This window comes from Ursus americanus, chromosome 23, assembly GCF_024610735.1.
Source record: "Ursus americanus isolate L20-20 chromosome 23, mUrsAme1.1.p, whole genome shotgun sequence".
NCBI lineage: Eukaryota > Metazoa > Chordata > Mammalia > Carnivora > Ursidae > Ursus > Ursus americanus.
The window spans coordinates 17,725,389-17,740,481 of NC_142149.1; the positions used below are offsets into that span (position 1 = coordinate 17,725,389).

Sequence of the window (15,093 nt, forward strand, 5' to 3'; positions counted from 1 at the left end):
GGTCAACCGCACGACCTGGCAATTCCGCTTCTAGATATGCACCCCCAAGGAACTGGCAACAGGGACTTGACCAGATGCTTGTACACCCATGTTCACTGCCGCGTTATTTATAACAGCCAAAAAGCGGAAATCGCCCAAGTGACCAACAGATGAATGGGTGAGCAAACTGTGATGTATACGTACAGTGAAATACTGTTCAGCCAGGACATGAAGTTCTGACCCGGGCTACGACATGGATGAGCCTGGAAAAGATTATGCTAAGTGAAATAAGCCAGACGCAAAAGAACAACTATTCGAGATTCCACTGACAGGACAGCTCTAGAATAGGCAAGTTCAGAGACAGAAAGTAGCTGCGAGTGACGGGGTTGCAGAAAACGGAAGTGGGACGTTCTTGCCTCCTGGTTACAGAGGGTCCGTGTAGGGGGATACAAGTTGGGGAAACGGTGGTAAAGGTCACCGAGGCATGTGAATATAATTCACGCGGAAAACCGTACACTTGCAAATGATTAAAATGGCCCGTTTTATGCTATGTACATTTTACCACAATTAAAAAGAAGCTTCGAAGGCATGGCTTGAATGAGTGTATCTACCTTCTGCAATATGGCAAAAACAGACGCGAGAGGGGGGGAGCAGGGCAAGGATTTTCCTGTATAAACGCGGTTCCAGGGCTGCACGCCCCTCCCACCCGTGTCCCTATTCCTCCGCAGGGTGCCTGCTGTGCCTCCCACCAGGAGGCAGGGCCCACTTTCTCACCGCCTTGAATCTGACTCCTTTTGAACAATACAATGTAGGGAAAGAGACCTCTAGAGGCCTTGTAGCTTCTCCCTTCACCTTGGAAAGCAACGTGAGCCTGCTGTGTAAGCAGGCTGGTTCAGCTTACTGTATATACATATGATATTACATGTTCCTACAACATATGTAAGAAGCTTCTCAAAGCACACAAGAGAAGCCATATAGAGGCAGCCAGCACCAACTACCAGATGTGTAGGTGAGGCCAACTGTGGTCCTTCCAGCCCAGCTGACCCTCCACCCACATGCAGCTGTAGGAGTGAGCCCCGATGACACCAGCAGAGAAACTGCCCAGCCAATCCATAGTGTCGTAAGAAATAAAAACTTTCTTTTTTTTTTTAAGAAATAGGGGCTCCATCATGTCCATGGCTATTAAGAAGCACAGTTCTTTTTTTTTTTTTTTTTTTTTAAGATTTTATTTATTTATTTGAGAAAGAGAGCGAGAGAGTACAATCAGGGGGAGGGGCAGAGGGAGAGGGTGAAACAGGCTCCCCACTGAGCAGGGAGCCAGACACAGGGCTCGATCCCAGGACCCTGGGATCATGACTTGAAACGAAGGCAGATGCTTAACTGACTGAGCTACTCGGGCGCCCCAGAAATAAAAACTTAAAAAAAAAAAAATTATTTTGTTTTAGAGAGAGAGAGAGCGAGACAGCACTTGCACACAAGTGGGCTGGGGCGGGGGACAGGGGCAGAGGGAGAGGGAGAGAGACTCGTAAGCAGGTTCCATGCCCAGCGGGGAGCACAACACAAGGCTCAGCCTCACGACCCCGAGACCATGACCTGAGCTGAAATCAAGAGTTGGATGCTCAGGGCACCTGGGTGGCTGAGTCGGTTGAGTGAGATAGAGTCCCATGTCGGGTTCCCTGCCCAGCTGGGAGTCTGCTTCTCTCCCTCTCCTTCTGCCCCTCCCCCAGCTCACACTCACACATGTGTTCTCTCTCTCTCTAAAATAAATAAATCTTAGGGGCGCTGGGGTGGCTCAGTCGGTGAAGCGTCTGCCTTCGGCTCAGGTCATGTTCCCAGGGTGCTGGGGTCCAGCCCCACGTCAGGCTTCCTGCTCAGTGGGGAGTCTGCTTCTCCCTTTCCCTCTCCCTCTGCCTGTGTTCTCTCTCTCTCTGACAAATAAAATTGTAAAAAAAAAAAAAAAAAAAAAATCTTAAAAAAAAAAAAAGAGTTGAACACTCAACCAACTGAGCCACACGGGTGCCTCAATAACTTGTTTTATACCCCAGTTCTGGGGTGGTTTTTTACACAGCAAAGGCTAAATGATAGAACAGACTAAAAGTTCAAAAGGTAATTTGGGGCCAGTTTGAGCGTATAATCGGTACACTCCCCACTGCTGAGTGTCCATATCCCTGAGCTTCTGTTCCTTTGACAGTCCTCTGCATTCCAAGCTTATTCAAGTCATCTCCCCAGCTGCCCGCCTCTTTGGGGCCAAGCACTATCATTCTATTTTCTTTTCTTTTTTTTTTTTTTTTTTTATAGAGACAGCCAGCGAGAGAGGGAACACAAGCAGGGGGAGTGGGAGAGGAAGAAGCAGGCTCATAGCGGAGGAGCCTGATGTGGGGCTCGATCCCAGAACGCCGGGATCACGCCCTGAGCCGAAGGCAGATGCTTAACCGCTGCGCCACCCAGGCGCCCCCATTCTATTTTCTAAACAGAAGAGTTGCCCATGTCAGCCGCTTACTAAGAGTACTACAGGACCCACACATGCCTTAAAAATATTTTAAGGACCCAAACACAGCACATGCTTTTTACCCAGTTTTCCACCAGTGTTATTTAAGAGCTAAAATTTAGAAATAATCTCAATGTCTACAAGGTAACAATTAAGTAAATTAATAACCCACCCAAAAAAATACTATATTCTCATTATGAATAATGTTTATGAGGGACACTAACGATATGATAGGAAAGTGCTAATGTTTTAAGGTCATGGGCAAAAAGGTGGTAATCAAAAATGTATTCATGATCATAGCTACACCGAAAACAAGCATGAAAAAATAAAAGAACGGGGCACCTGGGTGGCTCTGTTGGTTCAGCGTCTGACTCTTGATTTCAGCTCAGGTCATGATCTCAGGGTGGGGAGATAGAGCCCGGTGTGGGGTTCTGCACTGGGCATGGAATCTGCTTAAGATTCTCTCTCTCCCTCGCACTCTGTCCCTCCCCACTCTAAAAAAATAAAAAATAAAAATAAAACTTAGAAAAGGGAAAAAGAACAGAGACAGAAGTAGATGAATCCTGGGGCGCCTGGGTGGCACAGCGGTTAAGCGTCTGCCTTCGGCTCAGAGTGTGATCCCGGCGTTCTGGGATCGAGCCCCACATCAGGCTCCTCCACTATGAGCCTGCTTCTTCCTCTCCCACTCCCCCTGCTTGTGTTCCCTCTCTCGCTGGCTGTCTCTATCTCTGTCAAATAAATAAATAAAATCTTAAAAAAAAAAAAAAAAGAAGTAGATGAATCCTTATCCAGGTTGGGAGTGTTGAGGAGAAATGGGGAGTGACTGACAATGGGTATGGGCGTCTTTTTTGGGGTGATGAAAATGTTCTAAAATGGACTGTGTATTCACCCAGCTTGCATAGCTCTGTGAATACACTAAAAGACATTTAAAAAAAAAAACATTTTACGTATTTGAGAGAGAAAGAGAGAGAGTACAGAAGGACAGGGATAGGGACAAGCAGACTCCCCGCTGAGTGGGAGCCTGATGTGGGGCTCGATCCCAGGACCCTGAGACCATGACCTGAGCTGCTTAACTGACTGAGCCACCCAGGCGCCCCTCATTAGAAACCATTGAGTTGTATACTTTAAATGGGTGAACTGTATGGTATATGAATTACATCTCAATAAAGGTGTGAAAGAAAGAGAGAAAAGAGTCCAGAAGAAAATACATAAAAATGTTTTTCATTTGGAGCAGTTCTATGTTCTGCTAATGATTTCTAAATGAACAGGTTTCTAAAGTGAACAGATAATATTTTTTCTAACTGGGAAAAATATTTTAACTTTATTTTTAAATCTTTATTTATTTATTTATTTTAGAGAGAGTGAGAGCAAGTGAGATCACAGAGGGAGAGGGAAAAGCAGACTCGCCACTGAGCAGGAAGCCCGATGTGGGGCTCGATCCCAGCACCCTGAGATCATGACCCGAGCTGAAGGCAGCTGCTCAACTGACTGAGCCACCAGGCATCCCTAACTTTGTTTTAAAAAAGGATTTATAATTAACATTGCTTTGGAAAATGTAGTCGTACCACTGAAAATACCTGGAAGTCACAGACATAATCCCTCTTCAGCTCCTGCCCTACAACCCACAAAGGCACAGGACACCACAGGTGAGAAGCGGGTTACGTACCCCACCCAGCTGCTGGATGGCCCCCGTCAAAAACTGGAGACTTTTGCCAGCAGGCAGATCCAGATAAAAGGACTTTCCAGAGAAGGGCTGCCTCCCTGCATCTGGTGAGCTCTTCCGGCATTTTTCCAGACAACTGGAAACTCCCAACTGAGTCCCTAGAAAAGAATGACAAAAGGAACAACGTGAGAAGCATGGGCTAAGAGAGTCTCGCGAGCCAAGCGATGCTCACCAACAGCCTCGGCTAGGCCCCGGGCACGTAAAGATGAATCAGAAACTAGTTTCCCACCCTTGTGAAGCTCAGATGTGGAGAAAGCAGAATCCTCGTACATGGATGGTGGGAATGTAAAATGGTGCAGCCACTTGCGAAAACAATTTGGCAATTTCTCAAAACGCTAACCATTAAATTAACACATGACCTGCAATTCCACTTCTAGGCATGTACCCAGGAGAAATGAAAGCATATGTCCAGATAAAAAGTTGTACAAGAAGGTTCCTAGCAGCATGGTTCATTTAGCCAATAGGAAACAATTCACATATAATTAATATGGTAAGCAGAATGTGCTATATCCATTCAATACAATTTTATTGGGCAATAAAAAAGACTGAGCCACTGACATATACCACAACCAGGATGAACGTCTAACACATGCTGAATTAGAAAAGTCAGATACAAAAGACCACATATTATACGACTGCATTTATATGAAATGTCCAGAAGAGGAAAATACAGAGAGACAGAAATTAGGTCAGATCAGTGATTGCTTAAAGGCTGAGGGTGGGAGGAATAAGGAGTGACTGAAAATGGGCATGAGGTTCTTCTTGGGGTGTGTGTTAGCTGCATAACCCTGTTAACTAAAAATCACTGAAAGCATACACTTACAACAAATGAATTTTATAGTATGTAAACTGTATCTCAATAAAGCTAAAAAGAAACTCCCCAAACCCTCAGCAAATATAATCTTGAGAATTGTGCATTTTATTGTATATAAATTTTACATTAAAGGAAAAAACTATGAACAAATATGGAATTCTGGTCAACGAAATGCATGCTGAACTATTTAGAGGGAAAGGTAACGTCTACAAATTACTTGAAATGTATCAAAAATATAATGGATAAAAATCGATTGTGATAAAATAAGTATACTAAAACATCAGTGATAAAACCTAAATGGTGTGCCTACACACTCAGTGTGGAATTTTTTTTTCTTTAAGGATTTTATTTGTTGATTTGACAGAGAGAGAGACAGTGAGAGAGAGAGAGAGAGCGAGTGTGCGGCGCGCGTGCACAAGCAGGGTGAGGGGCAGAGGGTGAAGCAGGCTTCCTGCTGAGCAGGGAGCCTGATGCGGGATCATGACCCGAGCTGAAGGCAGACGCTTAACCGACTGAGCCACCCAGGCGCCCCGGATCAGATATTTTTATAAATCTTCTGAAACTCTTTGATTCCATGAATTCCTGCATCGCTGCTATCTACTGTCAGACTCTCAGTTGGACGTGCTCAGTTAAACTGGCTTGCCCTGGTGAGATGGTGTTTTTCTTTTTCTGAGTTCCATATCACTTATTTTCTGTCCTCGTAGTATTTTCAGCTTCATATTCTTGTTTACTCCTTCAGGGTAAACCTCTGGACTCCCCATTAGACTGGGAACTATTGAGGGACGAGATTTTGACTTACGTATCAGTATCATTCCCATAAAACCACAGCCTGCTCTCCTGTCCCCAGCTGTGCCTGACCTTCATGCACTTGACTTCTGGTGCCCTCAACTTCCTTCCTTCCTTCTTCCTGAAAGTCCTAGGTACAGAGCCAGAAAATACTAGAAAGTCAGCTTGGCATTTCACAGAGAAGACTTCTGTTGTGAGTCCCTGCTTCTGCTTCTTACTAGCTGTGTAACCCTGGGCAAGTCACAATCTCTCTTAGTCTCCAAATCTCTCTCTTCATTTCTGAAATAGTGATAACAATTAGTACCCATCCCCCTTGGACAGTCCATATGGAGTAAACCAAATACTGCAAATTGTATCAGGTAATGGTATTGAGGGGGGGGATATTCAAATACTTAACACACACTGACCACTCTGACTGGAGACTGGCCAGAAATATCTGATTTAGCCATACGAGGAATACCTGCTCAATGTCAGCCCTGGTAGCCATTCTGGATCCCTCCCCAATGCCAACTTCTCCAGAGGGCTTGCTTGCTTTCTCTCTCTCTCTCTTCCTTCCTTCCTAATTGAATATAAATCACGTACAACATTGTATTAGTTTCAGCTGTATACCTAATTCCATACTTGTATAGAAAACTCACTTAGAATTAGTCCTTTTGACTTTAGTTCTAAACAAGACGATAAACACACAAGGCCCACTGATTTTCTCCACAGAAACGAAACCTAGAGAAGCCATGGAAGTAAGGAGGAATGAGATGGATGCCAGACACTGGGGGCTGGGCGGACAGCAAGCCCAGAGCAGAAGGGTGCCAGGGATTGAAGGTGGGTGACAGACTGGGGAGTGCTTTCTACTTGTGCTGTGCGGGTCACTGCCTGCCAGTGGCCAGTGCCAGGTAAGCAGCCCCGTACCCACCAGAGGCAGTAGGGTAACATCAAGGCAGCGCCGGAGCCCAGCTCAGGGTGGTGATGCACATGTGTATGAGAAACGGCTAACAAGAGGCAAGGGGACCGTGAGCTGGCTGGCATCTGAACGGACCTCCTTCCCTACCCCATCCATTTGGGGAGTTAGGTAATTACAACTCAAGGAGACAGCTCTTGACCACGAATAGCACAGGCACTGTGTGAATACTGGAAGGGCATAGACTGTTGCTGCAAACAGGGAGTGACTGAGCCCATGCTGGAACCAGGGGCTCTCCACCTAGCGGTCGTTTTCCTCTATGGTCCCACCCCCGTCCCTACACGCAATGGAGGGGCAGATGACAGGGTCTAGGCTTTTGCATCTGTGTCCCAGAAGCACATTACCACTCAGAGTGGCTGACTGTCTCCAGGGGACGTGGGCTTGTGAGAAAATATGAGGCAACCGAAGCAACTACTATAAAAGATGCTTTCTCTGGTATAGGTTGTCCATCTGTTGTAAGAAATGGATCAGACAGAGAAAAGAGTTCTAAAGTATAATAAATCACTTCAAAAAAGGGAGAATACTGGAAATATAAAACAGGAACAGCAGGTAAAGACCTGGAGATAAATGACATGAAAAATACAATACTTTAAAAAACCCTCATATAATAAAAAGATAAATAATCCAACTAAAAAAAAGCAATGAGGGGCACCTGCCTGGCTCAGCTGGTGGACAGTGCAGCTCTTGATCTCAAGGTCGTGAGGTCAAGCCCCACGTTGGGCATGTGCCTACTTAAAATAAAAAATACATTAATTTAAAAACACAAAAGGGCGGGGCACCTGGGTGGTGCAGTTAGGTTAAGTGTCCTACTCTTGATTTTGGCTCAGGTCATGATCTTGGGTTGTGAGATGGAGCCCCAAAACTGGCTGGGCATGGAGCCTGCTTAAGATTCTCTCTCTCCCTCTCCCTCTGCCCTACTATCCCCCCACCCCTTGATTGTTTTTGAAATGTTTGTGTTAAGTCTGAAATTATTATATTATTTAAAGATTTATTTATTTATTTATTTATTTATTTATTTATTTATTTGAGAAAGAGAGCCTGAGCGGGGTGGTGGGGGGGTGGCAGGAGAGAATCTCAAGCAGACTCCCCACTAAGTGTGGAGCCTGACGTGGGGCTCGATCTCATGACCCTGAGGTCATGACCTGAGCCAAAACCAAGAGTCAGACACGCAACCGACTGAGCTACCCAGACGCCGAAGTCTGAAATAATTTTAAAGTGAAGAATCAAAAAGAAAAAAACCACCATACTTATAACCCCCAGTGTGACAGTAGGAGGTGTAGCCCTTGGAAGGTAGTTAGGTTTAGGTGAGATCATGAGCTAGAACCCCCCTAATGGGGCTGGTGTCCTTGTAAGAAGAGAGACCAGAGCTTTCGCTGTCTCCATCCATGAGTGCGTGAAGAAGAGGTCATGTGAACACACAGCGAGATGGCAGCCATGTGCGAGGCAGGAAGAGAGTCCTCCCCAAGAACTGAATCTACCAGCACCTTGATCTTGGACTACCGGTCTCCAGTAATAGGAGCAATAAATGCCTGTGGTTTAAGCCACTCAGTCTATGGTGTTTGTTATAGCAGCCTGAGCTATAAGACACCCACCAAAATTGCCAGGTTCCAGCCTGATTACCTACAATCAAGCCTACCACTGACAACCCCCTCTAACTGGCATTTTATTGCCTCGCTTCTAAATAAAAATGGGTACTCAAAGATCATCAGATATTTAAAGGAAGCTTCTAAAAAAAAAAAGAAAAAAGAAAGGTTTTAACAAGAAATCTGACTACCAAACAAACAGAAAAAAGACCTTAGAGGAAACAGAGATAATACAGGAAAAGCAGAAGAAAACGAAAGAACCAAAACGAAACAAAAAAACACACACGAATATTTCAGAGAGATAAAGGAAGGCGCTGCCTTCCATAAACACATAGGCAACTATAGAAAAGGAAACTGCAGAAAAGAAAAACCTTTTAGGAACTGAGAAATCTGTTACAGAAATATATTTAATACAATGACTGGAGATTAAGCTGAAGAAACCCTCCAGAGAAGAGAACAAAAGACAAATAGATGGAAAGTGGGAGAGAAACACAAGAAAACCAAAGAATCAGTCCATGAGATCCAATATCTGAACAAAACAAAGTTCCAGAAATAGAAAAGAAAGAAAACGGAGATGGAAAAGAAAGAAAAAAGGGGATGAATCTTAGAGAAATAATGCTAACAACTTCCAGAATGAAAGAAAATGAGTTTCCAGACTGAAAGTCTCCACCAAGTGCCGGTTCCATGAATGAAAAAAGTCCCACATCAGGGTACACTGTCGAGAAATTCCAGGACATTAAGGAGAAAAAGGATTTTGGCTTTATTTCAGGCCATATTGGAGACCAGGTAATTTAAAAGCCTTCCTAATATAAAATATCTAAAAATGCTGGCTAAAATTTAAACACAAATCCCACCTAATTGCTAAGTTCACAAAATAAATAAATAAGAGGACTCCGCAAATGCCCCGGATGATGAGAAAACTGACCACCACAGCGGTGAGAGCTAATGCTGACTGCCTTGAGGGAGTCTGGGGGCTAAAAAGAACAGGGTTTGTGGCTGATGAGCCAGACGGGCCCAGGAGATAAGGTCTTGCACCTGCCTCAAGGGGGGAGTTAGAATTGAGAAATCCTGCATGAATCTAGGAGAAAAGGTAATCAGAAAATAATCTATCCAGCAAAAGGGACGAAAGGGGAATACTGCCTATATTAGCCTGGGCTCTGCATGACAAAAGTCTTCTCTGAGAATTCATAACCACAGGCCTCGCAAGAATTTGGAATTCAAATTCACATTACTTATGTGGTCTAAGAACCCACTGCCACCACCACCAAACAGAGAGTTAAAGCAAAAAATAATCCCAGCTCAGAAAATCCCAAAAATTTGGCAAAAATATGTATAAATCTAAACAATAATCCTTTGGCATACTTCCAATAACCCAATGCAAAGCAATTCCAGAGGTGCACAGCTTAGCTCAGGGTTCCGGGAATCTCCTCAGATAAAGCATCAGCGAACATTAACTCACCCTTCAACGTAAAACACATGAAGGAAACAAACCACCGTGAGCAAGAATCAGTAGAAATGAGAGACAGCAAAATTAGATCCCCGAGAGCTTCAAATAGAATGATCAGATATAGACTACAAAATAATAAATTATTAAATGATTTCACTAAAATCAGTATTTAAAATGCTGAGAGAAAATGTCAACTTAGAATTTTATATCTGACTGAACAATTATTCAAGAGTGAGGGCAAAATAAAGGCTCCTTCCTTCCTTCCCTCCCTCCCTCCCTCCCTCCCTCCCTTCCTTCCTTCTTTCTTTTGAGGTCGGGGAGGGATAGAGGGAGAGGGAGAAAATCCTAGGCAGAATCCATACCTAGCATGGAGCCTGACAGACACTGGGCTTGATCCCACAACCCTGAGATCATGACCTGAGCTGAAATCAAGAGTCAAGAATCAGGGGCGCCTGAGTGGCTCAGTTGTTAAGTGTCTGCCTTTGGCTCAGGGCGTGATCCCAGGGTCCTGGGATGGAGCCCCACATCAGGCTCCTCCGCTGGGAGCCTGCTTCTTCCTCTCCCACTCCCCCTGCTTGTGTTCCCTCTCTCGCTGGCTGTCTCTCTCTCTGTCAGATAAATAAATAAATAAATCTTAAAAAAGAAAAAAAAAAAAAGAGTCAAGAATCAGATGCTTCACTGAGCCACCCATCTTTCAACAAAGAAAACCAAGGCATTTTTCAAACAAAGAAAACCCATTTATCAGGGGCACCTGGGTGGCACAGCGGTTAAGCGTCTGCCTTCGGCTCAGGACGTGATCCCGGCGTTATGGGATCGAGCCGCACTTCAGGCTCCTCCGCTATGAGCCTGCTTCTTCCTCTCCCACTCCCCCTGCTTGTGTTCCCTCTCTCGCTGGCTGTCTCTATCTCTGTCGAATAAATAAATAAAATCTTAAAAAAAAAAAAAAAAGAAAACCCATTTATCCCCAACCACTTCTTACTAAAGGACCTCGCAGAGGTGTACTTTGGACGAAGGAAGCTAGACCCAGAAGGACTGAAATGCCAAAAATTTGGCAAAAATATGTATAAATCCAAACAATCACTGACTGTATAAAACAACAATAACAATGACTAATTGGGAAGTAAAAAAGACAATAATCACATTGTTGCTAGACGGCGGCAGGGGTGGTTCAGAGACAGACCAGTCTAGGCCCTTATCGTGTTCAGGAGGAGGATAGAAATATTTATAGCATCAGACTTTGCCACAGAACACTGGAAACTACAAGAAGTGGAACCTGGTCGAATCACTATATTGTACATTTGAAACTAATAGAACACTGGATGTTAATTATACTGGAATTAAAAATTAAAACAAAAAGATTTGTACACTTAAAAAAAAAAAAGAAGTGGAACATGTCTTCAAAATTCTGGGGAAAAATGATTTCCAACCTAGAACTCTTTAACTGGCTGAACTATCATTCAAATGTAAGGTAGAATAAAGACTTGTCAGGGCGCCCGGATGGCTCAGTGGGTTAAGCAATTGCTTTCTGCTCAGGTCATGATCTCAGGGTCCTGGGATCCAGCCCCACATCAGGCTCTCTGCTCAGCGGGGAGCCTGCTTCTCCTTCTCCCTCTGCCCGCGCCTTGTGCTCTCTCACGCTCTCTCTCTCAAATAAATAAAATCTTAAAAAAAAAAAAAGAAGAACAAAGAATTGTCAGACCCGTAAGTCTTGAAAAATTTATCTGTCATGTACCCTTTCTCAGGAAGCTATATTAGAAGATGTAGTCTACCGAAATGAGGAAGTAAATGAAGAGAAAAGAAAATAGGAATTTGGAACGTAGGGGATCCTACACAGGAAAGAAGCAAAGGGAAATCCACAGAATGAAGAAGGGAGACTAGTGCAACAAGCCTAGGCATAGCTGCACCAGACCAGAAGACTAACACAAAAGGTTTCAGAAGGTATGTCTTCCAGACAAAGAAGAAACTGATGGATTCCCTGATGAGCTTGAAGGTATTGAGGGAAGGTTTATTTTATTTTTTTTAAGGTTTTATTTATTTATGTGACAGAGAGACAGCCAGCGAGAGAGGGAACACAGCAGGGGGAGTGGGAGAGGAAGAAGCAGGCTCCCAGCGGAGGAGCCTGATGTGGGACTCGATCCCGGAACACCAGGATCCCGCCCTGAGCTGAAGGCAGACGCTTTAACGACTGACTGCGCTACCCAGGCGCCCTGAGGGAAGGTTTATAATTCTGGTAGAATCTGGACATTAATTAGTGATCATTCATAGAACATGAAGCATATTTCCTAGTTTACTACATGGGTCATCTGTGAATAACCATAATAATGATAACGCAAATAAATAAATGACCAATCAAAAATGACTACGTATAGGGGTGCTGGGGTGGCTCAGAGGGTTAAGCGTCTGACTCTTGATCTCAGCTCAGGTCTATCTCAGGGCCATGAGTTTGGGCCCATGTTGGGCTCTGCTCTGGGCATGGAGCCTACTTAAAAAAACAAAACAAAACAAAACAAAAAAAACCAGACTTCATAAACACTGGGAGGAGGAGAGAAGAGGAGGGAAATGTATGTGTGTGTGTGTGCTGCATGTTAAGTGGGTAGACAGAAAAAATATTTTCCATGCTATGAAGTCAATAGATATAATTTAAGTTGAAAACAACAAAAGCAGTATGAGCATGCTATTTAGAAATAAGTAGGTAAATACTAGAGGAAATAACTAAAACAGTTAATGGCACCCTAGGGAGTGGCAATCAGGAGGAACAATGGTGTGTGTGTGTGTGTGTGTGTGTGTGTGTGTGTGTGTGTAGACCTGGCCTTTTAAAATTATGTAACCATAGGGGCGCCTGGGTGGCTCAGTTATTAAGCGTCTGCCTTCCGCCCAGGACGTGATCCCGGCATTCTGGGATCGAGCCCCACATCAGGCTCAACCACTGGGAGGCTGCTTCTTCCTCTCCCACTCCCCCTGCTTGTGTTCCCTCTCTCACTGGCTGTCTCTCTCTGTCATAAATAAATAAAATCTTTTTTTAAAAAATTATGTAACCATAAAACTGTAATAAAAAAATTAAAAACCCTCTAAAATGCATATAGTCATATTACAGTGAATTTTAAGAACAAATATAAAGAGAATCATCTAAAGTGTTCTAATGAAAAAAGAAGGTCACTTACAAAGGAACAAGAATAAGACCAACACCAATTATCAACAGCCTCTACTTTTTGCAGGAAGAAAATGCTGTAATTTTTTAGTGTGTTGAAGGAAAAGAACTTTGATGCAAGAATTTTAACACAACGGTGAAATCAAGATATTCTCAGGCATACAAGCCTCAGAAAGTTTATCCCATAAAGCCCCCTTGGAAAACACTCTTGGAGAAAAGTTCTCCAGCAAAGGAAGAGTAGATGACTTAGTAAAGTACATTACTGGTTCAAAGGCAACAACCAAAGCCTGTGTCTGTAACAATCCAGAACTAAAACTAGAAGATACCGAAAGAAGTGGGAGGGGGAGTATTGAGGGAAGTGAGCATGTGCTGAAACACTTATCTATTTCGGTGAGTGTTTAAGTTTATGGTAAAAATAACCATGAATGTGGGCTTAATAAGGTACTCTATCCTGACTCCCCATCTGCTAATCTTGTTCATAATATCAGACTGAAAGCTCTATTTGATCTTTAACATGAATTCCTAAATGATTTCATGACATCCCACCATATACACACACACTCAAAACCATTAAGTAATTAGAAAACCCCAATAGCGCTAACATTTCTCGACCTTTCCATCCCAAGAGACTCTGGTGCAGGAGTAGCAACTTCGACCTCGCATCCCTAGTTTTGACCTGTTACCTACCTAGGTCCGGAGTCCGGAGCCTCCTCTCAGCCATAGAACTCTGCAGCTCAGAGAATTTGCCGTCGCCTGAGAAAGGACAAAACAGCAGCAGCACCATCTTCATTAGCCTTCGACCTTCTATCCTCTCCCCACCCCCACCCCCACCCCCCCAATTCCCGCACAACCCCAGCGCGGCTCCCGGGTACAGCAAGCCTCAACTCCATCCCAATCCACATCCCATCTCACCTCCCGCGCCCCTTCTAGGACTCTGCGCCCTCAACTCCCACCGCCTCTTGGCCACCCTTTGTACATTTCAATTCCCGTGCCTCCCTCCACGTTCTTGTCCCCTCAGTGCCTCTGCCCCTTTGAGACTTCTGCCTCCTCAACTCCTGGGAGCCCTTCCCGGCCCCTCCACCCTCCTCAGCTTCTGCACCTATCCGTTCCCCAATTCCTGCGCATCTTCCCCATCCCTTATCCTCTCTACACTCTTCGGACCCCTTCCGCCTACCTTCTTACCCCATCTTCCCCTTCCCGGCATCCGTACCCTTTCCTGACTCCCTCCTCAATTCTCGGCTCCTTCTCGGCCTCCGTACTCTTTCCTCAAGGCCTCCGCGTTATATTCGCGGGCTCCATAAGAGATTTCAGACTTCCAAGCGCCGACGGCAACTCCACGAGTACATTATCAGTCTCCAGGCGCTCTCGGCCGCGGCTTCGGTTTAAATTTCTTGTCGGCTCCGCCCCCTAAAATAGCGTAATAGCTGTGAGGGTCGGCTGTACGGTGGCCCTGCGAGGTCAATGTTAACTCAGCAAATCCTCCCTTTCCCCCCTTCCTTTTCAGTTCCGCTCTTTCCATCCGTCTCTTCATGTCTTGGCTTGTCTTTGGGTGGAAATACTCTGAGCCTTAATAGACGGGAACTTGGGGACTATTGTGGTAGCCTAGTCTTAGTGATTCTTCCCACTGAGCTGGTTGGAAATTCCTGGGAGTTAGGTAATAAATAACAAAAAAGCCTATCACTTATAGAGCATTGAAAATTTACACACACACACAAAAACTCACATACACATCATTTCATCGTCACATCTTTGTTTTCCCCCCTTTTCTCCAATAACCCACCCAACAAAAAAATTTCTCAAAAGAGGTGTCTCCATTCTTCACTTCCCATCTTTCCCCCCAAGTCATGTAATTAGCCTTTGATCCTCACCTCTCCACTAAAACTGTACGTGTCTAGGTCAGCTATAACTTCCATGTTCCCAAATCCTATGGTCACTTTGCTATATTCATCCTATCTGATTTCTAGAACATTGAAACAGACTATTCCCTCCTTCTTGAGCCAATTTCTTCCTTTTGCTTCTATTTCTACCAGTGTTCACCTTCCCTCAATGGTTCCTCAATCTCCTTTGCTGGATCCAAAGCCATTGTTTCACCTATAAATGTTGCAGCATGCCAAGGCTTTAGCCCCTAGCCCTCTTCTCTTCCACATTAACACCTTCTCCCTAGGAGATC

The 15,093-nt window shown here is 44.5% G+C and overlaps 1 protein-coding gene across 1 annotated transcript in view; it reads right to left on the bottom strand.

Annotated features, from left to right (window-relative positions):
• The window catches only part of DBF4B (DBF4B-CDC7 kinase regulatory subunit), a 40,365-nt gene that overhangs the window by 16,745 nt on the left and 8,527 nt on the right, over nucleotides 1–15,093 (bottom strand). The window contains 3 exon segments of the mRNA XM_045814417.2: nucleotides 4,134–4,288; nucleotides 13,611–13,676; nucleotides 14,134–14,330. Of these exon segments, the coding sequence (XP_045670373.2) occupies nucleotides 4,134–4,288; nucleotides 13,611–13,644 (189 nt within the window). The 5' untranslated portion in view covers nucleotides 13,645–13,676; nucleotides 14,134–14,330.